Source organism: Triticum aestivum, chromosome 1D (genome assembly GCF_018294505.1).
Source record: "Triticum aestivum cultivar Chinese Spring chromosome 1D, IWGSC CS RefSeq v2.1, whole genome shotgun sequence".
In the NCBI taxonomy this organism is placed as follows: Eukaryota; Viridiplantae; Streptophyta; class Magnoliopsida; order Poales; family Poaceae; genus Triticum; species Triticum aestivum.
Window position 1 is genome coordinate 468,557,247 of NC_057796.1, and position 27,934 is coordinate 468,585,180.

The following is a 27,934-nucleotide window of genomic DNA, read 5'->3' on the forward strand; positions in this document are numbered from 1 at the left end:
AATACTTAAGTACATTAAGTTTTTTTGGAATATATGTATTTATAATATTTTTTGAAAATGATTTTTTTGAAAATTTGAACAATAATTGGTGTACCCGCGTGATTATGGGTTGGCCCATTCAGGGCATCCATGTAAAACCTCAATTGAACCTTTCCCGACACCCTCTAGGATTGATTCTTCGCCAGTGTGGACATTGTCATCAATGTCGTTGTCCGAACACCCATAGGCAAGCACTCGAACAACCGTGACACACTTCATCAGTGGGCTTGCACTTATCTCTTCCGATGCTCTCATCCTCAGTTTAAACCATTGAAGATGCTCCTCAACAACTTTTGCAATGGTGAGTAAGAGAATTCGGTACATCCAAAAAAATTGGTGAAAATACTTCTCATAATAGGTTGAATTGGGTGCAAAGTAATCCTTCGTAAGCTTGTCATGACCTACTGTTCTATACCGAATGATGCACAAACGGGCGAACTATGATCCTAGTCTTGGTCGCCAGAAGTCCTCGTGAACGATTATGTCGATGGCTATTTCAAAATCATAATCGTCTTCTCAAGATTCATCAAAGAATATTTTCCATAACCTATTCGTCTACACTATGGAATATTCGATATTAAAATTTGATTGCAAAAACAGTAAAATGAAATGAAAAGGCCAAGAAAATGCACCTAGGCCATTCATCGAACACTTTTGCAAGCGGAAAAGGTGACAGCCACCGCCGGTGGCGTTGAGGCGACAACGAGGTTGTGGGTGGATGATGGGGTGCTGGGGATGGCCTGCGGGCTCAGAGGAAGAGGACTCTCCTCCAAGCCATGCTCGCCCGTCGCCGACCAAGCTCGTCCCAACTGATCTCTGATTTTTTGGAATTTCCCAGCGTGGTTGCGATTCCGGCGCCGCCTAGCTCATCCACAGGTGTTGTACACCATATCATGGTCCGTCGGTTCCGATTTGGACGAAACAAAGCTTGGCGGTGGCCTTTTCATCCTCGAGAGCACGGCCGCAAAGATATGGACCGATTCTGGTAGCGGTGTCGTAGCGGAGCTAATCTAACTTGGCCCGAGAGGTCCGCGAGTGTGCACGATGGCTGCTAGGAGGAAGGAAATCGGCGTAGACAACACCGGGATGGAGGGCGTCAAGCGATATGGAGGCGCCGCACAAGAGGGTATTTTCCTGAGAAGTTGCTTTGACCGCTCAAATTTAAAGTACCGACGACAAATCACCTTTTTTTTAGGAGTTAAACCGGCCGAGGGTTGAGCTAGGTGCGGCTTAACTCATCAAAAGGGAATATTCTAAGGAGTTAAGCACTTTTGAGGGTTGGGCTGGAGATGCTCTAACACCGCATCACAAACTTATTCTCTACATGACAACTTACTGGCATCACATCTTTAGACCCATGGATTTAACCAAAAGTAACAGGTCAGGTAACCTGGAACCAGCCGACGGAAAACAACCATTTCCTTTACCAACTATACAATCGAACCCCACAATTGCTGCTCTAATATGTCATTGCCTCATGGTACGCGGATGACACAAATCAAGGTACGCATAGCCATGACAGTAATAGGACGAGGAACAATGTCTAGGAGTATGGCAACATCAAGTTGAGGTGATGGGTGCGATTAATTAAGAAAATTCTAGCCGAGCGTAATGTAGACTTGTGGCACAGTGTAGATTGAAGGGTGAAATTCATTTTATGCAATGAATAGTTCGAGCTTTTGTTTGCCTTGCTCACGGCAAAATTAGAGCTTTTCATTGAAGTGCCACTACACAATGCAATGACAGGGTACATAGTTTCTAACATTTACATACTTATAAAACTTTTGTCAGAGCAGTCGATATGTCCGAGTGGTTAAGGAGACAGACTCGAAATCTGTTGGGCTTTGCCTGCGCAGGTTCGAATCCTGCTGTCGACGAATTTTTCCTTTTTTTTCTTTGTGGGGACATTTGTTGTCAACTGCCCCATTCGTTTGAGATTTGAGGGAATATTTTTGTATGCTGCGATAATATTTTGTTGACGCAATCATTGCAAAATTGCAACAATGTTCATGAACAGGGCATCGGCTCCCTGAACTGACTGCCATTGCCCCTCAACTTTTTTTTTTGAAATTTTGCCCCTCAACTATTTGCTACTAAGTTGCAGTTTCCCAAGTTTCTTGGTTTCTGAAGCTGCCCGAAACGATTGACTTCTGGCGAAAGGCGATATGCATGGAGTATCACAGTTTAACAGTTTTGTGTGATTTGTAGCAGACTTTGAACTGAAAGTTGTCCCCCAAACAGAAGCTCAGTACATGCATGTGTGGCTGTGTTGGTGCTAGTGTTTGATACAGTTGATCGTTACTTTCTTCTTTTACACACTTCTTTTGGGGTATGAACAGGCAAATTTGAGGCATATATAACACTTCGTCGCAAACTTATTCTCTATATGACGACTCAAACCTGACATCACCGAAGATAACAGGTCGGGTAAACCGGAACTATACAATCATATTCATATCCCGTAATCGCCACCATAATATGTCGCCTCATGGTACATTAGTCAGACGCGCCACCGCCTCGAAAACCCTAATTCGGTAGCTTCTTGTGAAGGTCTGGTCAGCTTGTGCTATTCAGTGTTTCTGTTATGCACCGCTGCACAAAAATTCTTCTGCCTTGTCAACAAAAATTCCTCTACCATCCTTTTGGTTCCCATTTCTGTTCAAAATCTGATGGCCCCTGAACCGCCTTTTCCTGATACTGTCGGCTTTACAGCATTGAGATGTCGGACAGTGAGCTTCTGGTATCCGGTGAGACCTGTGTGCTGTCACTGGAATTATTGGCTCCAGAGCCATCCGCGGCAATGGAATCCAAAAGTAGCCAGTGCTGACCTCTGCAGGATCTAAGCAAAGAACGGAGCATATCTGAACTTATTTCTTCAAATACCACACTACTGTTCCGATCACTGCCATAACAAACGGCAATGGGAGCAGCAGCCAAGATGAGCATCAACTCAGGGTCGCTGAAGAAAGCAAAAGGCAGGTCGCGCACCTGTTTCTTAACTCGTCAGAATTGCCCAACAATGCCCAGCAATTTAAGAAAAGACATGGCTACACAAAACAAATGTTTACCATGTGAAGCATTGTGGGGCTCCTAACCCATTGAATAACTGCTTGATTCCCCGGTATGGAACAAAGAAAAGTAGCCGATAAGCAGTAATCTGACCTGAAAAAAGGAGCACACTCTTACAACATGAATTATATGAAAATGCTTGACTAAAATTTGACTAAAACTACGCCATTAGTACTGCTCCCTTTCACTGGGCAACCTGAAGAGAAAAGAAAAGGAGCCACTGCAGTAAACATCATAGCCGACCATCGAATAGAACACACACTATGCCAGCGCCAGAAATTTGCTTCATGCACATATCGGTTTTTGTAGAATGGGTTGATACAATGCAAAGTGTTCTGGTTAGAAATGACTTAAAAAGAGTGCACAAATATCAGTACCCACTTTATTTTTCTACTCACTAGGAATATCAGTCTGAACTTCGTTATTTATGCCTCCAATGATAAAAAAAAAAACCACAGCCTAATCAGTGCAAGACTACAGGTAATATGAGCTCCAGATGTTAGTTGCTGCCAGCAGCCAAGGAAGAAGTGATTTACGCACGGGAAAATCTTGAAACCTGAAAGTAACTACCACAATACTTGAGTGAAACAATCTACTTCAACAAAAAATCACCACTTCAAAAGCACCATGGATAGGGCCCTTCAGGGACGGACATCCGAGAAAGAACCATACATATATCACGCTAACTACTGAGAATACATGGAAAATATGCTTGTAAATGCAATAGCCTACACACTACCTGATCGTTTGGTACTCTCCATTTATTCGTGCAATGACTTAGAATAAAACTGATCAAATGAAAGAATCCATGACCTAGCCTGAAAAGAGTTCATAACCAGTAAGAATACAAACTAGCATAGGTGGAAAAATGGATTGCTAAGATCCTCGATACTCCCATATTAGAATGTTATCAGAAGATTTTTATGGATGATTAATTGTCTACTGACACTAAATAGTTAAAGATCCTTTTTTGTGTCTTCCAAGGCTACAGTTTGCAGTTAATTAGGAAATTCATCTACTCAGAGTCAAACAATGCATGCAAAACAACAAATAAGAAGCCAATGACAACCATACCCAGCCTTGGACACATCTTCTTACATGTCCTACGGTCCTGCCCGCTTCTCCTATGGCTGTAAATAGTCAAAGATCCTTTTTTGTGTGTTCCTAGGCTACATTTTGCAGTTCGGAAATTCATCTACTCAAGAGTCAAACGATGCATGCAAAAAAAAAAAAACAATAAGGCAATAACAATAATACCCCTGCTCACTTCTCCTATGGACATGATTGACCCCCTACAAGAGTTGTGTTCCAGCATTGTTGTAACTTTAAGTTTGGCATGTTCGACTATTTTTTGCCGAAAGGCATCTTGAACATTACGCGGTTCCACTGTCCAATCAGCATTGGGGCAACAGTGTGACTTTGGAAGAAGGCCTAGCTTTTGCACCGACGAGAAGACGCAAGGATTGGCATTGGAATGAGAATCAAGGAGAGTTGTTTTGCCTGGGATGCTGACACGGCAACCGAGCTGATCTGGTGCAGGAGCAGTTCCCAATTGTTTAACTTGAGATACACCTGCGAATCTAGCTACCATAGCTGGAAACGTCAGATCAACTAGATCTTAATTCTACCTACAGATATGAGCAGCTGGAGGCTTCACACGGAGAGATGCTGCTTGATCGGCCGGCCTTCCTGGGTTTTTGAGCTGCCCATGAAAGCTCACAGCTAGATAGATCTTCCATCCATCTGATGTGTACTGCTACGGATCTGACACTGCTAGCTAACCATCTCTGAGGTCAACTTGATCGTGTGCAGCAGTGCTGTGCTGTGCTGTTAATCAACTCAACTAGGACACACCTGGCATTTTTGACAGCTCCATTGGAATCTGCCGACGCCACCCAAGGTCTGCTTCTCCTGGTCAACAGGTTACCACCCGTGTGGCATTAACTTTCAGTTACATGCATGGCCCTGTGATCTAGGCGAAGATGCTGTGCACGGAGAACAATGGAACCTGCAAAATGTCAATGAAATCAGCAGAGAAACGCAGTGGATTGTACTGCCTTTTTTTTCACTTATGTGATTACTTCTCCCTCTTTCGTCTGTCAGAACACAGCTGGTGAGGAGCTGACTTGAGAATTAACAAATGTCAGAACACAGTGGACGGTGCGTGACAGTGTCAGAAGCTTCTGCAACTCGGATCTAGCAAAACGTAGCCAGTACCAAGGTTACCACACACTATAAATGGCCAGCATTGCTTCCCATTCTGCACAAAACCCGCAAGCCAACACAAACAGCTCTCTCTGGTCGGTATTTAGGTCCAGCGTTCTCATCCTACGATGAGATCGCTGCTCGTTGTAGTTCTTCCCCTCCTGATTCTTGTGCTTGCTGCCCACGTATCCCAAGCTGATGACAAGGGCTCTGCGGGCGGAAATGGGAAGGGCTCCCATGGCGGTGGTGACCATAAATCAAATGGTGTAGGGCCAGTGAAAAATCCACATTGCCCCAAGCCAGGACGTGGTCCGAATCCCCACGACAAAGATGGTCCAAGCAATCAAGGTCGAGGACCACCAAACGAGGACTGCGACGATGCAGAGACAACACCGTCATCGCCTGATGGAGCTGGGCCTTCCCCAGACCAAGGTAATGGTACCCCATCGCCACCGGCATCCCCGTCTTATTCTCCACCCATGGCTCCAACCGACCAGAGTAATACTCAGCCACCTCCATCCCCATTAGATTCTAGTCCTACTACACCACCTCCCTACGAACCTAGCGCTCAATCACCTCCACCGTCATCATCATCTAGTCCTCCACCACAAGCTCCAGCCACCCCACAAACACCTCCTTCTAGCCCCGCTGTTACACCTCCAACCTACGAACCTAACGATCAGCCGCCACCACCTTCATTCAATCCTCCATCCAGTCCACCTGCAGCACCTTCGGCGGACCCGACTAATGAGCAGCCCCCACCATCACCCTCATCTAGCCCTTCACCAGTAGCTCCTGCTACACCACCTCCCTACCAGCCTAGCCCTCAATCCCCTCCACCGCTATTATCATCTAGCCCCCCACCACAAGCTCCGCAAACACCTCCATCTAGTCCCCCTGTTACACCTCCAACATACGGACCTAACGACCAACCGCCACCACCTCTGTTGAATCCTCCATCCATTAACCAACCACCTCCATCTAGCCCACCCACAACACCTCCGGTGGACCCGACTAATGAGCAGCCTCCACCGTCGCCGTCATCTAGCCCCCCACCAATAGATCCCAGTACACCTCCACCATACCAACCTAGTGACCAATCCCCTCCACCACCATCATCATCTAGCCCCTCACCGTTGCCTCCAGCCACCCCACAAACACCTCCATTTAGTCCTGCTATTGCACCCCCTAGCTACGAACCAAACGATCAACCGCCACCACCACAATTGAATCCTCCATCCATTCCCCCACCACCACCATCTAGCCCACCCGCAACACCTCCAATGGCCCCGACTGATGAGCAGCCTCCTCCACCGTCTCCACCATTTAGTCCCCCACCAATAGATCATACCACACCTCCACCCTACCAACCTAGCGATCAATCTCCTCCACCGCCATCATCATTTAGCCCCCCACCGCTACCTCCAGCCACCCCACAAACACCTCCATCCAGTCCTTCTATTGCACCTCCAAGCTACGAACCAACCGATCAACCGCCACCGCCGCCATTCAATCCTCCATCCATTCCCCCACCACCACCATCTAGCCCACCCGCAACACCTCCAATGGCCCCGATTGATGAGCAGCCTCCTCCACCATCACCATCATTTAGTTCCCCACCAATAGATCCTACTACACCTCCACATTACCAACCTAGCGATCAATCCCCTCCACCGCCATCATCATCTAGCCCTCCACCGCTAGCTCCAGCCACCCCACAAACACCTTCATCTAGCCCCCCTAACAATCAACCACCACCACCTCCATTGAATCCTCCATGTTCTCCCCCACCACCTCCAACTAGCCCACTTGCAGCACCTCCGGTAGACCCAACTAATGAGGTGCCTCCTCCACCCTTGTCGTCATCTAGCCCCCCACCGGTAGCTCCTACTACACCTCCATCCTACCAGCCTAGCGATCAATCCCCTCCACCGCCATCATCATCTAGCCCCCCACCACTAGCACCAGCCACCCCACAAGCACCTCCATCCAATCCCCCTGTTACACCTCCAACCTATGAACCTAATGATCAACCGCTACCGTCACCACCGAACCCTCCATCCATTCCCTCACCGCCTCCATCTAGCCCACCCACAACACCTCCAATGGCCCCAACTAATGAGCAGCCTCCACCATCACCGCCATTTAGCCCCCCACCAATAGCTCCAGCTACACCACAAACACCTCCATCTAGTCCCCCTCATGCACCTCCAACCAATGAACCTAACAATCAACCGCCGCCGCCACCATTGAATCCTCCATCCATTCCCCCACCGCCTGCATCTAACCCACCGGCGACACCTCCAAACGCCCCGACTAATGAGCAGCCTCCTCCACAATCACCGTTATTTAGCCCCCCACCAATAGCTCCAGCCACCCCACAATCACCTCCAACTAGTCCCCTTGTTCCACCTCCAACATACGAACCTAACCATCAGTCGCCACCGCCATCCTTGAACCCCCCATCCATTCCTCCACCACCTCCATCTAGCCCACCCGCAACACCTCCAATGGCCCCGACTAATGAGCAACCTCCTCCACCATCACCATCATTTAGCCCCTCACCAATAGCTCCTACCACTCCTCCATCCTACCAACCTAGCGATCAATCTCCTCCACCGCCGCCATCATCTAGCCCTCCACCACTAGCTCCATCCACCCCACAAACACCTCCATTTAGCCCCCCTATTACACCTCCAACATACGAACCTAACAATCAACCACCACCGCCTCCATTGAATCCTCCATCCATTTCCCCACCACCTCCATCTAGCCCACCTGCAACACCTCCAATGCCCCCTACTACTGAGCAACCTCCGCCACCATCGCCAGCATCACCATTAAGTCCACCTGCCACACCTCCAACGTACCAAGTTAACCAACCACCACCACCTAGTCCCTCGGCAACAATGTCACCACCTGGCCCCCCTACTGGTACTAATGGATGGGTGCAAGTTCACAACTTCCGTGACACCTTATATTGGCAAATCGCGCGCTTTGCGGTGTTAATTTACAAGTTGGCACACAAGACGGAGATGACCCTTGTCGATGTGTTGTATGTGAGCATGCAACCTTCTGGAAAAGGCAACAACTACTTTCTTGAGATAAAAGTTGCAGATAAAAATAACAAGGTTGGCAAGTATCAAGTCCTCGTATGGGGTGTACCTGGGTCAACAGCTCAACCATGGCAACTACTGTCGTTTAAATTAATAGGATACTAAGCACATGGTAAAAAGAACAATCTAGCTAGTGGCAATGTGTGGTGTTTCTAGGGAAGAGATATAGAGATTTTTGTGGTCAAGGTGTGCCTGCATCTCTGTAGATTAGTTAATCTTTGTAGCACTTAGGGGCTTGATATACCAATATATGATTCTGATTTCAATGATAAATTTTTGTTGTGTTCTTATTCAAAATTGCCTCAAATTTATGAAATATGGTTGGAGATATAATCACATAAGTAGAAGCGTAAGCACGCTTCGCTGCGCCGTTTGTTTGATGGTTGCCCTCTAGTTCCTGTTAAAGTTGTTTGTTTAGTTCACTATTCACCTGGACGTCTGGACGTCCAGATCCTTGCCCCTCCTCACCATTTTCAATACCAGAAGAAAATTGCACAAGCTCAACTATTAACAGATCGTAGCATAGAAGCAAATCGTTACAACCACTAAAAGGGAAGCTTCCCCTGCTTCTCCAGCTAGGGTGGTATGAGATGCAACAGAGGAAAAAGTTGGCACAATGCCAGCCAAGAGCGACCAAAAGCATAAGAGATGTTGAGTCAACTGCCAGAACATGAACCATGCATGTGCAAGTGTGCAAAGAGGTTGCATTGCCACGATCTGTTAACGAACCGTGAGTGCAATTGCACTAAGTAACAGGACATAGATTCAGTTACAACAAGAGAACACAAATAATTATCGACAGGTTGACTCAAGCAGGACCGGGTATATGCACAAAATTAGAGTGTTAAGAGGTTGCATTTCCATGACTTTTAGAAATGTAAGTGCAAGTACCTTACTAAGTATCATTGGAACTTGTACTCAGTTACATCAGCCTAGCCACTCGCAGACATAAGTTTAGAAAAAAAAAAGGAGAGCTGAATAAGTAATCAGCAGCAGGACATGGAAAATTATGGTTGTCACCCTACATAGTTAAGAAGCAACTATTTTCAGTTTAAATAAGAAACAGCCTGTTGGCTGTTGCAGCTAATCTTGATAGTAAGTAATGAAAACATCCCATAGGAAAATGAGATGTAAAAAGGAGTATTGAAAACTCAAAACAGAATTCAGCGATACACCTTCTCATCAATCAAAACAAAACTATGACAAATAACTCAGGGTGGTGTCAAAACAGGATCAGCAGATGCGGCGAGGATTGGTAAATCTTTCACATCATCTCTGTAAAAAAAGTACTGCCCCGCATTCTCATAGCTAGCATCGATCAGCCAGTCGCTAAAGAATGCATGCGCAGGCAACGCCTCTCCTTAAGGATGCCGCTTGGCAGAAAAGGAACACCCATGCATCAAATCGGCAAGATTGACAAGGAAGGTATTATTGTTCATGTTATGTTGGCAGGCCATTATGGACCATTAAATCATCTCATTGCTATATGAAAAGTTTGTCTTCCCTGACATACGTAACATTTAAAACTCAAGCACCAACAGTGGAGTCATTTGCATGCATCACTCTAATGCAAACTGGAGATTCTAAATTGAGAACTTAAACTGGGAGCTATCGCTAGGGAAGATATGTAAAGGCTCAAAGAATCAAGCGATCATGAAACAAAGGGATGTACATTGAAAACATTGGCCAATATCAACAGAAACTCACATTTCCAAGTAGCTCCACATTTCACTATGGTAGAAAGTGCAACCCGATGGATTGATGACTTCAAAGTTCACTTGGTAATATCTATTGAAAGTCCTCTGCCTTGTCGGAGCACTACAACCCAGCAGTCCAGTAAAAAATATCTATGATCCCATTTCTAGCATTTATTCCAAGTAGGTTGCAGAGAAATAATATAGTCGTGAGAAGCTCCTACCAAGGAAACAAACAGAAAAATATGCTCCCAGATGATATATTTAACATGCATAATTGTTTGAGTGAATCAGATATAAGACCTAGTCATCTTAAGTGTAATTGCTTAATATTTATTTACTGGAATGAGAAGACACCCATTACTGAAAAATTATCCACTCAGATGCACCAATGGAGATGGAGAAAAGTAACACAAATTACCTTCTGTGCAATCTGAGATTGGCATAGAGAACTTTGCCAGCTTTCTTGATCAATATTTTCACAAGCTTGCCCTTGCGATATGCTTCCAGCACCTTACCTGAATCCAGATTGGCACCTTCAAGAACCCATCACTCGGCTCCAGGATTACAGCATACCTGCGAAATAGCCATGGGCTTTGCTCTATCACATGTTCCCCGTGTCCAAGGTAAAAAAGAAAAACTGAATAACAAACACATTTGCTTAAACGACCCTGAATCGGACGTGTTGTGCAAGGTTCCATGGAGATCACATCTGAGAGAACAGGCTAGGGTGCCTGAATCTTTTCACTATCTTCACCCTCATCAGCGCCAGCCACCGGGTGCACTGTTGGAACTCAGGATCATCCTCATCTATCACCAAGACGTCGAATTCCTCCTCTTCAAGGTCCAACTTCTCAAACAGCACATCAAACCCGGTAATTCTGCTGGCCAATGCATTGTCGGGCGTCGTCTATCCCGCATCTCCTGCCACAACCTTCACTACGACAGAATCACACGCCACTGCTATCACCAGAACTAAACCGAAACCCTAATCCTAGCGACACCACGAAGGCCGGAAACCAAGGCTAGGCTTGCCCCTAGATCAACCCAAGTATATATATGCAGGTTAGGAGAGGAAAATGGATCGGAGACGGATTGAACTCCCTTTAGTTCGCAAGGAACCCTAGTAGTCCAGGGGAAGCAGTGACATATATGCAACTGTTTAAGTGTCTTCCAGTCTCAGATTTAACAGTGTGGTGCATAGATGCTCCAGTAGGAATCATGATACACCGAGTTAAACCGGAGATTAATGGAATCTGGAAACTAAAAAAATAAATGAGCAATAAACAGGTCAAAATTCACTACCATAGAGCCAAAACACTGGATGTATTTTGAACAAAATGCAATTTCCAAATCTCCAGTTTCAATTCCTTACTTTGCATCTTATCTGCAACAAATGCATGGGTAGTTGAGAAATTCGAAGAAAACTAATGATGCATCATTTGCTCTAGCCCTGGCTATTCTATACCGAACACATGATATTCCAAAATGAAATTAATTAAGCAGGAGAACTGCATCTCAAGTTAAGATCTTAAACATGAAGTTCATCTTTCTTGCCATGGTACCAGGTACAAGATCATCAAGTCAAGTAATAACATTTTAGTGTGCATATTATATGTGGGGCAAAGGTGATAACATATGTAGTATATCACAACAAAGGTTGGTGCTGTGCAGGATAATCATGGTAGAAGCTCAAAAGAACAGCAGTATTCAGGAGCTATTAAAAAGTGGGTTATTAGTGTCCACAACTTCTGAAGTCCTACATCAATGTACTACTTTAAATCAAAGATATGTTCGGTGCTCCGGAAAACAAGTAGTATTTAGTTTTCTTCATATTTCCAGTATTCTGCATTGTATGACGGCAACTACTACCTATTTGATGAGTGATTAGTTAAGCTCTTGCCGAAGGTTTTATTACATGGATGGAACTCTCAAGTTCAGTCTGACTTGTGATATATATACCGGTGAAATTTTACCACCCTGAGAGACAAAAGGCAGGTTCAGTTCACAGTACAGTTAGCAAGGTTAACTTGTATCACATGGCATTCATTCTCATATTTTCGAGGGGTAGTAGTTCATACATAAACTTAACGGACAAGGTTGAAAGTTTGAAACACTTGCTCATATATCATATCTCCCAGGAGGTCAAAGAACATCCAACATGCAGTAAAATTACTAATTAACTAGCCATGATATGTTGATATATGGAAATTATTTTCGTCCAGTATGTAATACAGAAACTAATTATTCTCTGTATATCAAATAAATATATTATAAATGCCCAATGACCAACAAGACTAGCTAGTAGAGTTTTAAACACACACCCTTTAAGGCCTTATTCTTTGAAGCAATACACCGGAGAAAAAAAAGAAGAACATGAAAATTTGAAGTCGAGAGAGTTCACCGTTTCCTCTTCTCTAACATCCTTATTGCTGGGCAGTGCAAAAGGTGATTTCAATGTATTTCTATCTTGTGACTTATATCTGGAGAACATTCCAAAAATATAGTTTTTTGCATCTTGTATATGAAACTAGAGATGAACAAGAGTACCAGCATCGTTGTTACTTTCAGTTTGCATGTTCGACTATTTTTTGCTGAAAGGCATCTTGCACGATTAAGTTTCCACTCTGTCAAATTAGCACCGCGGAAACAATGTGACTGTGGAAGTAGGTCTACCTTTTGCACCGATGAGAAGAAACGAGGATCAGCATCAAAATGAGAATCAAGGAGAGTTGTCTTGCTTGGAATGCTCACACGGCAACCGAGCTGATCTGGTGCAGGAGCAGTTTCCAATTTTTTTCATTAAGTTAATATATGTACCAACCTCACATAATTTTCAGGTCATGAATTCTTACCAAGATAGCTGTGGTGTCGATTCTACCACCGATATGCAACCTTGCGTGTGTGGTCACACATACCACCTGTGAATCTAATAATCTACGACGTCAGATCAACTGGATCCTAACTCTACCTAGAGATAAGAGCAGCTGGGAGCTTCACATGGAGAGATGCAACTTTTGATCGGTGGGCTTCCTGGGTTTCAGTGCAGCCCATGAAAGCTCACAGCAAGATAGATCTCCCGCCCATTTGATGTATGCTTCTACAGATCTGACACTGCTAGCTAACTACTCACAGGCATCATGGATTCAGTTAACTGAAAACTAAATTCAGTTAACTGAAAATTACATGAAATTCAGCACTAAAGTTCTCTTGCTTTGCTGCTTTGTTTCCTGCCTATTAACACTAGCTTACATAGCTCTACGACTGTCGAAATGTGTTGATCAATGAGAATCAATGAGAGTTGCTCGGCATGCTGACACAGCCACCGAGCTCATCTAATGCTGGAGCAGTTTCCAATTTTTAAGTAGAGATACTTGTTGCCTCCTGGTATAATATACTGTATGTACCTATCTCACATAATTTTCAGGTCACGAGTTCTTACTAAGCTGTGACGTTGATTCTACCACCCATATGCAACCTTGTGTGCGTGGTCACACGTACCACCTGTGAATCAAGTAATCGACAACGTCAGGTCAACTGGATCCTAAGTCTACCTATGAGCAGCTGGGAGCTTCACATGGAGAGATGCAACTTTTGACCGGCCGGGCTTCCTGGGTTTCAGTGTGCTGCTGCAGATCTGAAATTGCTAGCTAACTATCTCTGAGGTCAACTAGATCATGTGCAGCGGTGCTGTGCTATGCTGCTAACCAACTCAACTAGGGCACATGGCAGTTTTTGCCTGCTCCATTTGGAATCTGCCCACGCCTCCCAAGCTCTGCTACTCCTTGTCAACCCATTACTACCCAATGTGGCATTAATTAGTTTCATGCATGGCCCTGCAATCTAGGATAAGATGCTGTGCACGGAGAACCATGGAACCTGTAAAATGTCAACGAAATTAGCAGAGAAACCCAGTGGGTTATACTGCTGGTTTTCACTTCTGATGATTCTTTCTCCCTCTTTTATCTGACAGGAAACAAATGCAGGCCGGTGCGTGAGGAGCTGACCTAAGAATTAACAAATGCAGGCCGGTGCAGTGCGTGACAGTGTCAGAAGTTTCTGTGAGTCAGATCTAGCGAAACATAGCCATTACCAAGGTTAACACCACTATAAATGGCTAGCATTGCTGCCCATTCTGGACAAACCCATAAGCCACTCAAAAACAGCTCTCTGGTAGGTGTTTACGCTTAGCGTTTTCATCCTACAATGAGATCGCTGCCCATTGTAGTTTTATCCCTCCTGATTCTTGTCCTTGCTGCCCATGTATCCCAAGCCGATGACAAGGGCTCTCCAAGCGGAAATGGGAAGGGTTCCCATGAAGGTGACGGTGATGATCATAAATCAAATGGCGTAGGGCCGGTGAAAAAGCCAAAATGCCATAAGCCCGGACGTGGTCCGAAAAACCATGACAATGATGGTCGAGGACCACCGGAAAAGGATTGCGATGATGAAGAAACAACACCGTCATCACCGGGGCCTTCCCCAGACCAAGGTAACGGTTCGCCATCACCACCGCCATCCCCTTCTTATTCTCCACCCATGAATACCCAGTCACCTCCACCTCCATTAGAAACTAGTCCTACCACACCTCCACCCTACCAACCCAGCAATCAATCCCCTCCGCCACCATCATCATCAAGCCCACCACCAACACCTCCATCTAGCCCCCCTGTTACACCTCCAACCTACGAACCTAATGATCAATCGCCACCGCCTCCAATGAATCCTCCACCCATTACCCCACCACCTCCATCTAGTCCACCTGTGGCACCTCCAATGAGCCCGACTAATCAGCCTCCTCCACCGTCATCATCATCTAGCCCCCCACCACTAGCTCCAGCCACTCCACCAACATCTCCATCAAGTCCCCCTGTTATGCCTCCATCCTACGAACCTAACGATCAATCGCCACCGCCTCCATTGAATCCTCCGTCCATTCCCCCGCCACCAGCTAGCCCACCTGCCTCACCTCCAATGAACCCGACTAATGATCAACCTCCTCCACCATCTCCGTTATCTAGCCCCCCACCAGTAGCTCCAGCCACCCCACCAACACCTCCATCTAGTCCCCCTGTTACGCCTCCATCACCAACACCTCCATCTAGTCCCCCTGTTACGCCTCCATCACCAACACCTCCATCTAGTCCCCCTGTAACGCCTCCATCCTACGAACCGAACGATCAATCGCCACCGCCTCCATTGAGTCCTTCGACCATTCCCCCACCACCTCCAACTAGCCCTCCTGCAGTACCTCCAATGAACCCAACTAATGAACAACCTCCTCCACCATCGTCATCATCTAGCCGCCCACCAATAGCTCCAACTACTCAACCATCTCCCTCTAGCCCACCTGCTACACCTCCAACAGACTCAACTGATGAGGAAACTCCTACATCACCACCATCATCTAGTCCACCAGTAACTCTATTAAGTCCTCCACCACCATCATCGAGTACACCACCGGCTCCATACATTGCCACACCACCTTTGTCTAGTCCCCCTGCTACACCTCCAACATACCAAGCTAACGACCAGTCCCCTCCACCTCCACCATCATATAGTCCGCCGCCATCAGCTTTAGCTAGTCCTCAACCACCTCCACCACTGAGTCCACCAACAATAGTTCCAACCACTAGCCCACCTCCTCCAGCTACTTCGCAATCCCCTATGTCTAGTCCACCAGCAACACCTCCAACGGACTCAACTGATGAGGAAACTCCTACATCACCACCATCATCTAGTCCACCAGTAGCTCTATCAAGTCCTCCACCACCATCATCAAGCACACCACCGACTCCATCTATTGCCACACCACCTTTGTCTAGTCCCCCCGCTACACCTCCAACGTACCAAGCTGATGATCAATCCCCTCCACCTCCACAATCATACAGTCCGCCACCGACAACTTTAGCTAGTCCTCCACCATCACCATTGAGTCCACCAGCAATAGCACCAACCACTAGTGCACCTCCTCCATCTACTTCCCCATCGCCTATGTCTAGTCCACCAGCAACACCTCCAATAGACTCAACTGATGAGCAAACTCCACCACCACCATCATCTAGTCCACCAGTAGCTCTATCAAGTCCTCCGCCACCATCATTGAGTACACCACCGGCTCCATCCATTGCCACACCACCTTTGTCTAGTCCCCTTGCTACACCTCCAACGTACCAAGCTGATGACCAGTCCCCTCCACCTCCACCATCATACAATCCACCAACGACAACTTTAGCTAGTCCTCCACCACCACCATTGAGTCCACCAGCAATAGCACCAACCACTAGCGCACCTCCTCCATCTACTTACCCATCGCCTATGTCTAGTCCACCAGCAACACCTCCAACAGACTCAACTGATGAGCAAACTCCATCACCACCAGCATCTAGTCCACCACTAGCTCCATCAAGTCCTCCACCACCATCATCTAGTCCACCAGTAGCTCTATCAAGTCCTCCACCACCATCATCAAGTACACCACCGGCTCCATCCATTGCCATGCCACCTTTGTCTAGCCCCCCTGCTACACCTCCAACGTACCAAGCTGATGACCAGTCCCCTCCACCTCCACCATCATACAATCCACCACCGACAGCTTTAGCTAGTCCTCCACCACCATCATTGAGTCCACCAGCAATAGCACCAACCACTAGCGCACCTCCTCCATCTACTTCCCCATCGCCTATGTCTAGTCCACCAGCAACACCTCCGACCAACCAAGGTAACCACCCACCGCCATCATCACCATTAAGTCCGCCTACCACACCTCCGACGTACCAAGTTAACCAACCACCGCCGCCACCACAATTTAGTGCTCCTGCCACACCTCCGACCTATCAAGGTAATGCCCAACCACCGGCATCGGCAACAACACCGCCACTTGGTGCCCCTTCTGGCAATGGATGGGTGCAAGTTCAAAACTTTCATGACGCCATGTACTGGCAAATCGGGCGCTTTGTGGTGTACAAGTTGGTAAACAAGAAGGACAACTCCCTTGTGGATGTGCTCTATGTGAGCATGCAACCTGCAGGAAAGGGCAACAACTACTTTCTTGTGATAAAAGTAGCAGATGAATATAAGAAGGTCGGCAAGTATCATGTGCTCCTATGGGGTGTGCCTGGGTCAGCAGATGAAGCATGGAAAGTATATTGGCTCAAATTTGTAGGAAACTAAGCACATGGTGCAAACAGGATCATCTAGCTATCGACCATGCATGGCATTTGTAGGGAGAAGATATATGTCAATGTCCGCCTGCATAGATTAGTTGATTTTTGTAGCTTTGAGGGGCTTGATATCCAACTATATGTTCTAATTTCAGTGATAAATTTATGTTGTGTTCTCATTAAAACTGCCTCAAATTTACAAAATATGGGTGGAGATATAATCATATAACTCGAAGCATATGCGCTTCACTGTACTTAGTTTGATGGTTGCCTTGTAATTCTTATTAAAGTTTTTTGCTTACCTGTAGTTCATTGTTCACCTTTCACCTGGACGTACAGATCCTTGCCCTTCGTCACCAATTTCAAAGCAAAAAAGAAAATTGAATTGAACAAGCTCAAATATTAACAACACGTAGCATACGACAGGCAAATCTTTACAAACACCAAAAAGGAAGCTTCCCCTGCAACAGAGGTAAAAGCTAGCACAATGCAAGCCAACAGAGACCAAAAGAAAAAGATAAGTTGAGTCAACTGCCGGATGTAGTTTAGAGAGCAACCATGCAGATGCAAGTGTGCAAAGAGGTTGCATTGACATGATCCATTGAAGAACCACAAGTGCAAGTGCACTAAATAACGGAACACGAATTCAGTTACACCAAGACACAAATAATTATTGATAGGTTACCAAATAGCACGAAGCAAGCAGGACCAGGTATATGCACAAAATTAAGAGTGACAAGAGGTTCTATTGGCGAGAGCATGCGTTTATAATATACCAGGGATTATCAGTACAGTTCTATAGAACAATTTCTATTTGGCCTTGTAGCCTTATATAGGGTGAGGGACCAGTATAAGATACTCCCTCCGTTCCCAAATATTTGTCTTTCTAGAGATTTCAACAAGTGACTACATACGAAGCAAAATGAGTGAATCTACACTCTAAAATATGTCTACATACATCCGTATGTTGTAGTCCATTTGAAATGTCTAGAAAGATAAATGTTTGGGAACGGAGGGAGTACTTCACATGGACATGAGAGACAATTCCAGGAAGATCAAGTGAGGTGCACAAGAAGTGAGCCAATCTGTGATAGCGACTATCTGACATCACATAATAAAGCAACCACTGGATCCATGATGATCTCAACAAAATGTACATGTCTTGCTTGCAGAAGATGTAACGCATTACCTCCGAAAGATGCATGGTTTCAGCCGTGAATGGTTGGCTCAGATTCTTGCTGAGTGAGATCCGACGAAGGTTTTGGCAGAGTGGATATTCTAGATGATCTCTTGTCAAGAAGTGCCTTTATCCTCAAAGACATATAAGTGGAGTGCTGCAACGACAATCAATAATATAGTAAGCCTTAACGAGTAACAATGCTGAATGAATCAATGGGAGTAACAGCCTGCGAGACTTATCAACATAAAGTTATAATGTGGGAAGACGCCTTAGATATTGGGAAGAAAGGAGTAATGTAGAGGACTCTAGCGTTTTGGTACTGTAGCAAAATGATACTGTACCACCCGATTTACTGCAGCGTCCATTTTCTTGCTCGGTTTTGTTTCGAACATTGTATGAGAATATGATTATATACACCAAAAAAAATTTGAATACAAATTGAACATTTTTGTAATATACATCGAACAATTGTTAAATACAGTGATTTTCTTTTGTAAAAACACTGAACAAATTTCAAAGAGACAATGAGCATTTTGTAGTATACTTGAAAATTTTCTTGACATACGGTGAACAAATTTCAAATACACAATGAACATTTTGTAGTATACATTGAATAATTTCTTAATATACGATGATCATTTTCGTAATACAGGATGAATATTTTTATAATGCATGATGAATTTTTCCATAATATACTGTGAACATTTTCTTAATATTCGATGAACTTCTTATATGATACACAAAAAAGAGAAATAAAAAGAAAAGGAAACAGAAACAGAAACAGAAATAAAGAAACATAAAAGAAAAAACAAAAGGAAAAATGAACCAAAACAGATTTTTTTTTAATGGAACAAAACCTTTGAAAACCGGACAAAATAATGAAAAAAAACACAGAAGAAAAATGAAAAAAAAACGCAGGAAACAGCAGTGAACAAAAACATCACGCGAATCCATACGCAGTCAGTCCAACTGGAGCTCGCTTCAGCAGCAGGGGCAAGGTTGGTAAATCTTTCACAGCATCTCTCTGACAAAAGTATCGACGCCGCATTCTCACAGCTAGCATCAATCAGCCAGTCACTAAAGAACACATACGCGGGCAACGCCTCTCCTGAAGGATGTCGCTTGGTAGAAAAGGAACACCCATGCATCAAATCGGCAAGATTGACATTGAAATTATTATTGTTCATGTTATGTTGGCAGGCCATTACGCACTGTTAAGTAATCTCACTGCTATATGAAAAGTTCGTCTTCTCTGCCATCTGTAACATTATAATATGTTGTATATTTAAAACTCAAGCAACAGCAGTGGAGTCATTTGCATGCATCACCCTAATGCAAACTGGAGGTTTTAAATTGAGAACTTGAACTGGAACCTACCACTAGGGAAGGTACGTAAAGGCTCAAAGAATCAAGCGATCGTGAAACAAAGGGGTGTACATAGAAAACATTGGCCAATATCAACAGAAACTCACATTTCCAAGTAGCTCCACGTTTCACTATGGTAGAAAGTGCAACCCAATGCATTGAAGGCTTCAAAGTTCACTCAGTAATTCCCCGCAAAAAAAAGTCGCTCAGTAATATCTATTCAAAGTCCTCTGCCTTGTCAGAGCACTACAGCCCAGCAGTCAAGTAAAAATATCTATGATCGATATACCAAGATGAATTACTTAGGCAGTTTCTAGTCCACACACATGATCCCATTTCTAGCATTTATTCCAAGTAGGTTGCAAAGAAAGTATAGTCGTGAGAAGCTCCTTCCTACTAAGGAACACAAAAAGGAAATATTCTCCCAGATGATATATTCAACATGAATAATGGTTTGAGTGAATTGGATATAAGGCCTCGTCATCTCAAATGCAATTGCTTAATATTTACTATTTACTGGAATGCGAAGACACCCCCATTACTTAAAAATGGTCCACTTAGATGCACTAATGTATAGGAAAGAGCATTAAGCAATGGAGATGGAGAAAAGTAACACAAATTACCTTCTGTGCAATCTGAGATGTGGCGCGGAAGTGGGTTCTACACAGGCAAGGAAATGCAAGACCACTCTGCAAATACGTAAGATATCAAACCATGGCACAGAACTGGTTTCCCAAATAATAAGCTTTGCATTGTTTGTTTGTATGGGCTGAAAAATATATATACGGTCCAGACCATAGTTCAGGCAAATGCTACAATATGATGCTAGTTCACTTTGGGTAGGCCGGGCTATCTTTGCTCTTCTCTTCACTCTAATATACAATACACACGGTCGTGCGTATTCTAGAAAAAACCTAGATGATAACAGAACCTACAGAACAAAAGTTTTCTTCTCTCTAATATATGATACGCACCACTCATGCTTATTCTAGTAAAAAACCTAGATGATAATAGAACCTTAAGAACAAAAATTGAAGCAATTAGCTAAACTCTCTCCGAATGTTTTGTTACATGGATGACACTCTCAAGTTCAGTTTGGCTTGTGATATATACAGTGCCATACTAGTGAAACTTTACCATCCCGAGAGACAAAAGGCAGGTTCAGTTAACGGTTCAGTTAGAAAGGTTAAGTTTATCACATGGCATCCATTCTCATATCTTCAAAGAGCAGTAGTCCATATATAAACTTAATGGACAATATTGGAACACTTTTTCATATAATATCTCCCAGAAGATTGGAAAAGCATCCAACATGTAGTAAAATTACCAATTAGCCATGACATGTTCATATATGGAAATTATTTTCTCCCAGCATGTAGTACATAAACTAAGTATTCTCTGATGAATATCAAATAAACAGTAGAAATGCCGAATGGCGACCACAAGACTAGTAGCTGTGTGGATGAAAAAAAAGGTGATTTTGGAGCATTTGAAGTCGTGAATTATTACTAGGGGAAAACCCTCGACTCTGCAGCAATTTTACACTGACCTCCTTTAAGGCCTTATTCTTTAAATCAATACACTGGGGGAAAACCCTCAACTCTGCAGCAATTTAAAGAAGAATATCTAACAGCATAACTTACAGATGTTGCACAAAGCAGAACATCTACATTTATGTTTCACAAACTATTCCAAAAGACATAAGCAGGAATGAGCAGAAACTAGCCACTCCGAATGAAAATTACGAAGGAGCATACCAGAACACGGGAGCTTCCTGACCCAACAGGATTTGCCAGGTGCATGAGCAAAACACAAATGTTAACTACCCATGGTGCTCCATAGTCACAAAAGGCATGAAGTTTCAGTATGTTACACATCAAAGCACGAAAATTGCAGCCCAAATTATTTTCTTAACAGTAATGTATCTTATCACTATGCTTTAAACATGAAAAATTCTTAAGTTGAGAGAGTTCACCGTTTCCACTTCTCTAACATCCTTATTACTGGGCAATGCAAAAGGTGATTTCAATGTCTTTCTATCCTGTGACTTATATCTGGAGAACATTTCAAGATTTTAGATTTTTGCATCTTGTATATGGAACTAGAGATGAACGAGAGTACCAGCATCGCTGTTACTTTCAGTTTGCATGTTCAACTATTTTTTGCTGAAAGTTCCACTCTGTCAAATTAGCACTGGGGCAACAATGTGACACTGGAAGTAGGTCTAGCTTTTGACCAATGAGAAGAAACTGGGATCAGCATCAAAATGAGAATCAAGGAGAGTTGTCTTGCTTGGAATGCTGAGAGCTGATCTGGTGCAGGAGCAGTTTCCAATTTTTTTTAATTAAGTTGAGATACTTGTTGCCTCCTGATATAATATAAGTACCAATCTCACATAATTTTCAGGTCATGAGTTCTTACCAAGATAGCTGTGGTGTCCATTCTACTACCCATATGCAGCCTCGTATGCGTGGTCACACGTACCACCTGTGAATCTAGTAATCGACAACGTCAGATCAACTGGATCTAAGTCTACCTAGAGATATGAGCGGCTGGAAGCTTCACATGGAGAGATGACTTTTGATCGGCCGGGCTTCCTCTGTGTTTCAGTGCTGCCCATGAAAGCTCACAGCTAGATAGCTCTCCCGTCCATTAGATGTGTACTGCACTGCTGCTACAGATCTGACACTGCTAGCTAACTATATCTGAAGTCAACTAGATCGTGTGCAGCGGTGCTGTCCTATGCTGCCAACCAACTCAACTAGGGCACCTGGCAGTTTTTGCCTGCTCCATTTGGAATCTACCCACGCCTCCCAAGCTCTGCTACTCCTGGTCAACCCGTTACTACCCAGTGTGGCATTAATTAGTTCCATGCAAGGCCCTGCGATCTAGGCTAAGATGCTGTGCACGGAGAACCATGGAACCTGTAAAATGTCAACGAAATTAGCAGAGAAACCCAGTGGGTTATACTTCTGGTTTTCACTTCTCATGATTCTTTCTCCCTCTTCTATCTGACAGGAAACAAATGCAGGACGGTACATGAGGAGCTGACCTAAGAATTAACAAATGCAGGCCGGTGCAGTGCGTGACAGTGTCAGAAGCTTCTGCGAATCAGATCTAGCAAAACATAGCCATTACCAAGGTTAACACCACTATAAATGGCTAGCATTGCTGCCCAGTCTGGACAAACCCATAAGCCACTCAAAAACAACTCTCTGGTAGGTGTTTACGCTTAGCGTTTTCATCCTACAATGAGATCGCTGCCCATTGTAGTTTTATCCCTCCTGATTCTTGTCCTTGCTGCCCATGTATCCCAAGCCGATGACAAGGGCTCTCCAGGCGGAAATGGGGAGGGTTCCCATGAAGGTGACGGTGATGATCATAAATCAAATGGCGTAGGGCCGGTGAAAAAGCCAAAATGCCATAAGCCCGGACGTGGTCCGAAAAACCATGACAATGATGGTCGAGGACCACCGGAAAAGGATTGCGATGATGAAGAGACGACACCGTCATCACCGGGGCCTTCCCCAAACCAAGGTAATGGTTCACCATCACCACCGCCATCCCCTTCTTATTCTCCACCCACGAATACCCAGTCACCTCCACCTCCATCAGAAACTAGTCCTACTACACCTCCACCCTACCAACCCAGCAATCAATCCCCTCCGCCACCATCATCATCAAGCCCACCACCAACACCTCCATCTAGCCCCCCTGTTAAACCTCCAACCTACGAACCTAATGATCAATCGCCACCGCCTCTAATGAATCCTCCACCCATTACCCAACCACCTCCATCTAGTCCACCTGCGGCACCTCCAATGAGCCCGACTAATCAGCCTCCTCCACCGTCATCATCATCTAGCCCCCCACCACTAGCTCCAGCCACTCCACCAACACCTCCATCTAGTCCCCCTGTTATGCCTCCATCCTACGAACCTAACGATCAATCGCCACCGCCTCCATTGAATCCTCCGTCCATTCCCCCGCCACCATCTAGCCCACCTGCCTCACCTCCAATGAACCCGACTAATGATCAACCTCCTCCACCATCTCCGTCATCTAGCCCCCCACCAGTAGCTCCAGCCACCCCACCAACACCTCCATCTAGTCCCCTTGTTACGCCTCCATCTTACGAACCTAACGATCAATCACCACCGCCTCCATTGAGTCCTTCGACCATTCCCCCACCACCTCCAACTAGCCCTCCTACGGTACCTCCAATGAACCCTACTAATGAACAACCTCCTCCACCATCGCCGGCATCTAACCCCCCACCACTAGCCCCAGCAACACCTCCATCTAGTCCCCCTGTTACACCTCCAACCTACGAACCTAACGATCAATCGCCACCACCTCCATCTAGCCCACTTGCTGCACCTCCAATGAACCCGACTAATGACCAGCCTCCTCCACCATTGCCATCATCTAGCCCCCCAACACTAGCTCCAATCACCCCACCAACATCTCCATCTAGTCCCCCTGGTACACCTCCAACCTATGAACCTAATGATCAATTGCCACCGCCTCCATTAAATCCTCCGTCCATTCCCCCACAACCATCTAGCCCACCTGCCTCACCTCCAATGAACCCCACTAATGATCAACCTCCTCCACCATCTCCGTCATCTAGCCCCCCACCAGTAGCTCCAGCCACCCCACCAACACCTCTATCTAGTCCCCCTGTTACGCCTCCATCCTACGAACCTAACGATCAATCACCACCGCCTCCATTGAATCCTCCACCCATTCCCTCACCAGTTCCATCAAGCCCACCCGTGGCACCTCCTATGAACCCGACTAATGATCAGTCTCCACCATCGTCATCATCTAGCCCCCCACAAATAGCTCCAATGACTCCACCACCTCCCACTCGCCCACCTGCCACGCCTCCAACAGACTCAACTAATGAGCAAAGTCCTCCACCAACACCATCATCTAGTCCACCAGGAGCTCTATCAAGTCCTCCACCACCGTCATCTAGTCCAGCAATGGCTCCATCCATTGCCACGCCACCTTTGTCTAGTCCCCCTGCTACACCTCCAACATACCAAGCTAATGACCAGCCCCCTCCACCACCACCATCATATAGTACACCGCCGACAACTTTAGCTAGTCCTCCACCACCACCATTGAGTCCACCAGCAATATCTCCAACCACTAGCCCACCTCCTACATCTACTTCCCCATCGCCTATGTCTAGTCCACCAGCAACACCGCCGACCAACCAAGGTAACCACCCACCGTCACCATTAAGTCCGCCTACCACACCTCCGATGTACCAAGTTAACCAACCACCGCCGCCACCACAATTAAGTGCCCCTGCCACACCTCCGACCTATCAAGGTAATGCCCAACCACCACCATCGCCACTTGGTGCCCCTACTGGCAATGGATGGGTGCAAGTTCAGAACTTTCATGACGCCATGTACTGGCAAATCGGGCGCTTTGCGGTGTACAAGTTGGTAAACAAGAAGAACAATTCCCTTGTTGATGTGCTCTATGTGAGCATGCAACCTGCAGGAAATGGCAACAACTACTTTCTTGTGATAAAAGTAGCAGATGAATATAAGAAGGTCGGCAAGTATCATGTGCTTCTATGGGGTGTGCCCGGGTCAGCAGATCAAGCATGGAAACCATATTGGCTCAAATTTGTAGGAAACTAAGCACATGGCGAAAACAAGATCATCTAGCTGGCGACCATGCATGGCATTTCTAGGGAGAAGATATATAGACATTTTGTGATCAATGTGCGCTTGCATGGATTAGTTGATCTTTGTAGATTTGAACGGCTTGATATCCAACTATATATTCTGATTTCAATAATAAATTTATGTTGTGTTCTCAATATAATTGCCTCAAATTTACAAAATATGGGTGGAGTTATAATCATATAACACAAAGCATAAGCGCTTCACTGTACTGTTTGTTTGATGGTTGCCCTGTAATTCCTATTAAAGTTGCTTATTTGTAGTTCACTGTTTGCCGTTCACCTGGGCATCCAGATCCTTGACCTTCGTCACCAATTTCAAAGCAAGAAGATAATTGAACAAGCTCAAATATAAACAATGCGTGGCATACAAAGAGCAAATCCTTACAACCACCAAAAGAGAAGCTTCCCCTGCATCTCCAGCAAAATGGTGTGAGATGCAACGGAGGAAAAAGCTAGCATAATGCCAGCCAACAGAGACCAAAAGCAAAAAAGAAGTTAAGTCAACTGCCGATGTAGTTTAACCAGCAACCATGCATATGCAAGTGTGCAAAGAGGTTGCATTGACATGAACTGTTGAAGAACCACAAGTGCAAGTGCACTAAATGACAGAACCCAAACTCAATTACAGCAAGAAAATAAAAATAATTATTGACAGGTTATGACCGAATATGATGAAGCAAGCAGGACCAGGTATATGCACAAAATTAAGAGTGACAAGAGGTTCTATTGGCGAGAACATATGTTTATAATATACCAGGGATTAGTAGTACAGTTGTATAGAGCAATTTCTATTTGACCTTGTAGCCATATATAGGGTGAGGGACCAGTATGAGATACTTCACAGGGACATGAGAGACAATTCTAGGAAGATCAAGTGGGGTGTACAGGAAGTGAGCCGACCTGTGATAGTAACTATCCGACATCACATAACAAAGCAACCACTAGATCAATGATGATCTCAACAAAATGCATGTGTCTTGCTTGCAGAAGATGTAACGCATTACCTCCGAAAGATGCATGGTTTCAGCCATAAATGGTTGGCTCAGATTCTTGCTGAGTGAGATCCGATGAAGGTTTTAGTAGAGTGGATATTTTACATGATCTCTTGCCAATAAGTGCCTTTATTCCCAAAGACACATAGGTGGAGTGCTGCAACCACAATCAATAATATAGTAAGCCTTAAGAAGTAATATGCTGAATGAATCAGTGGGAGTAACTGTTGAATTGTACATGTACACGTGTGTGTAATATGTCGTACAGGAGCTGGTCTACCCTCTCCTAGAATATAGTATCGGTAGTGGGTGTGTGAGTGGTGTTGTGGGAGTCTGTTACTCCCCTAAATGTAATCATCTTGTTGTAACAACCTGAGCGGAATATACTCCACCATCACATAGTCCACCAGTAGCTCTATCAGGTCCGATGAAGGTTTTAGTAGAGTTGATATTTTACATGATCTCTTGCCAATAAGTGCCTTTATTCCCAAAGACATATAGGTGGAGTGCTGCAACCACAATCAATAATATAGCAAGTCTTAAGAAGTAACAATGCTGAATGAATTGGTTTCAAAAAAAAATGCTGAATGAACCAATGGGAGTAACTGTTGAATTGTACATGTACGTGTGTGTAATATATGTTGCACAGGAGCGTGAGCGGTGTTGTGGGAGTCTGTTACTCCCCTATATGTAATCATCTTGTTGTAACAACCTGAGTGGAAATGTGGAATATACAGCACAATTCTCTAACTGTAACAGCCTAGGAGACTTATCAACAGAAAGCTATAATCTGAGAAAGAAAGAAAAAATAATTAAATTACTCTATTGTAGTGTTGTGCAGAGAATGCATTTAACAAGGCATGGTGGAGAATTGGCCAAGTAAATATAGGAGCAATAGCCTAGATTGATATAAAACGGATGTCCAGAATAAAATGCTCTAGAACTTCATAATTACTCACTTGAAGCCATAAAACGAGGTCTTGGCAACCGAGAATAATCTGTTGCCTGTACAGGGTCACGAGTAATGACCTGAGACTTGGCCATGGCGGCCTAGGCAGCCGAGAAGAATCCCCTGCCGGTGCCGCAGGAACGTGCGCCAGCATCCTCATCCATTTGGCTCGGCGGTCATGCCGCGGCAATTCGTCGAACAGGTGGTGCGCGTCCTCCTTAGTGAGCGTCCCGGAGCTCGCGCGCGCGCGCCCTGGCGGCTGCGCAGGCGGCGTAGCGCTCCCAGCTGCGTGAGGGCGGTCAGGTGGGGGATGGGCAGGTGGAGGAATGGCTAGGGCGGAGGCGGAGGCGGAGGGAGGAGCGGCGAGACATTGACGGGTGCGCGAAGTCACTCCCGTCCTATGTCGTTTGTAGCAGTATATCATTTACGGTTTACTTCCTCTCTCACTA

The 27,934-nt window shown here is 45.2% G+C and overlaps 3 protein-coding genes, 1 long non-coding RNA gene and 1 other non-coding gene across 5 annotated transcripts; 4 read left to right on the forward strand and 1 right to left on the reverse strand.

Moving 5' to 3' along the window:
- The first annotated feature begins 1,834 nt into the window (after positions 1-1,834).
- TRNAS-CGA (transfer RNA serine (anticodon CGA)) lies at positions 1,835-1,916 on the forward strand. Its single transcript has one exon. It is a non-coding gene; the product is annotated as a tRNA-Ser (tRNA).
- A 551-nt stretch (positions 1,917-2,467) lies between these two features.
- Positions 2,468-27,892, reverse strand: LOC123183062 (uncharacterized). The gene is made up of 10 exons (XR_006492421.1): positions 27,566-27,892; positions 26,909-27,045; positions 26,549-26,693; positions 20,455-20,520; positions 18,476-18,620; positions 10,545-10,699; positions 4,963-5,116; positions 3,848-3,926; positions 3,108-3,201; positions 2,468-3,027 (listed from the first exon to the last, which is right to left on the reverse strand). It is a non-coding gene; the product is annotated as an uncharacterized lncRNA (long non-coding RNA).
- Positions 5,362-8,755, forward strand: LOC123183059 (proline-rich extensin-like protein EPR1). The gene has a single exon (XM_044595794.1). The coding sequence runs from the start codon at positions 5,442-5,444 to the stop codon at positions 8,532-8,534; it is 3,093 nt and encodes a 1,030-aa protein (XP_044451729.1). The 5' UTR covers positions 5,362-5,441; the 3' UTR covers positions 8,535-8,755.
- On the forward strand, positions 14,282-17,612 carry LOC123183060 (proline-rich extensin-like protein EPR1). Its single transcript, XM_044595795.1, has one exon. It carries the CDS (start codon positions 14,330-14,332, stop codon positions 17,294-17,296), a length of 2,967 nt encoding a protein of 988 aa, XP_044451730.1. The 5' UTR covers positions 14,282-14,329; the 3' UTR covers positions 17,297-17,612.
- LOC123183061 (proline-rich extensin-like protein EPR1) lies at positions 23,028-25,694 on the forward strand. The gene has a single exon (XM_044595796.1). It carries the CDS (start codon positions 23,083-23,085, stop codon positions 25,495-25,497), a length of 2,415 nt encoding a protein of 804 aa, XP_044451731.1. The 5' UTR covers positions 23,028-23,082; the 3' UTR covers positions 25,498-25,694.
- Positions 27,893-27,934: the final 42 nt, after the last annotated feature.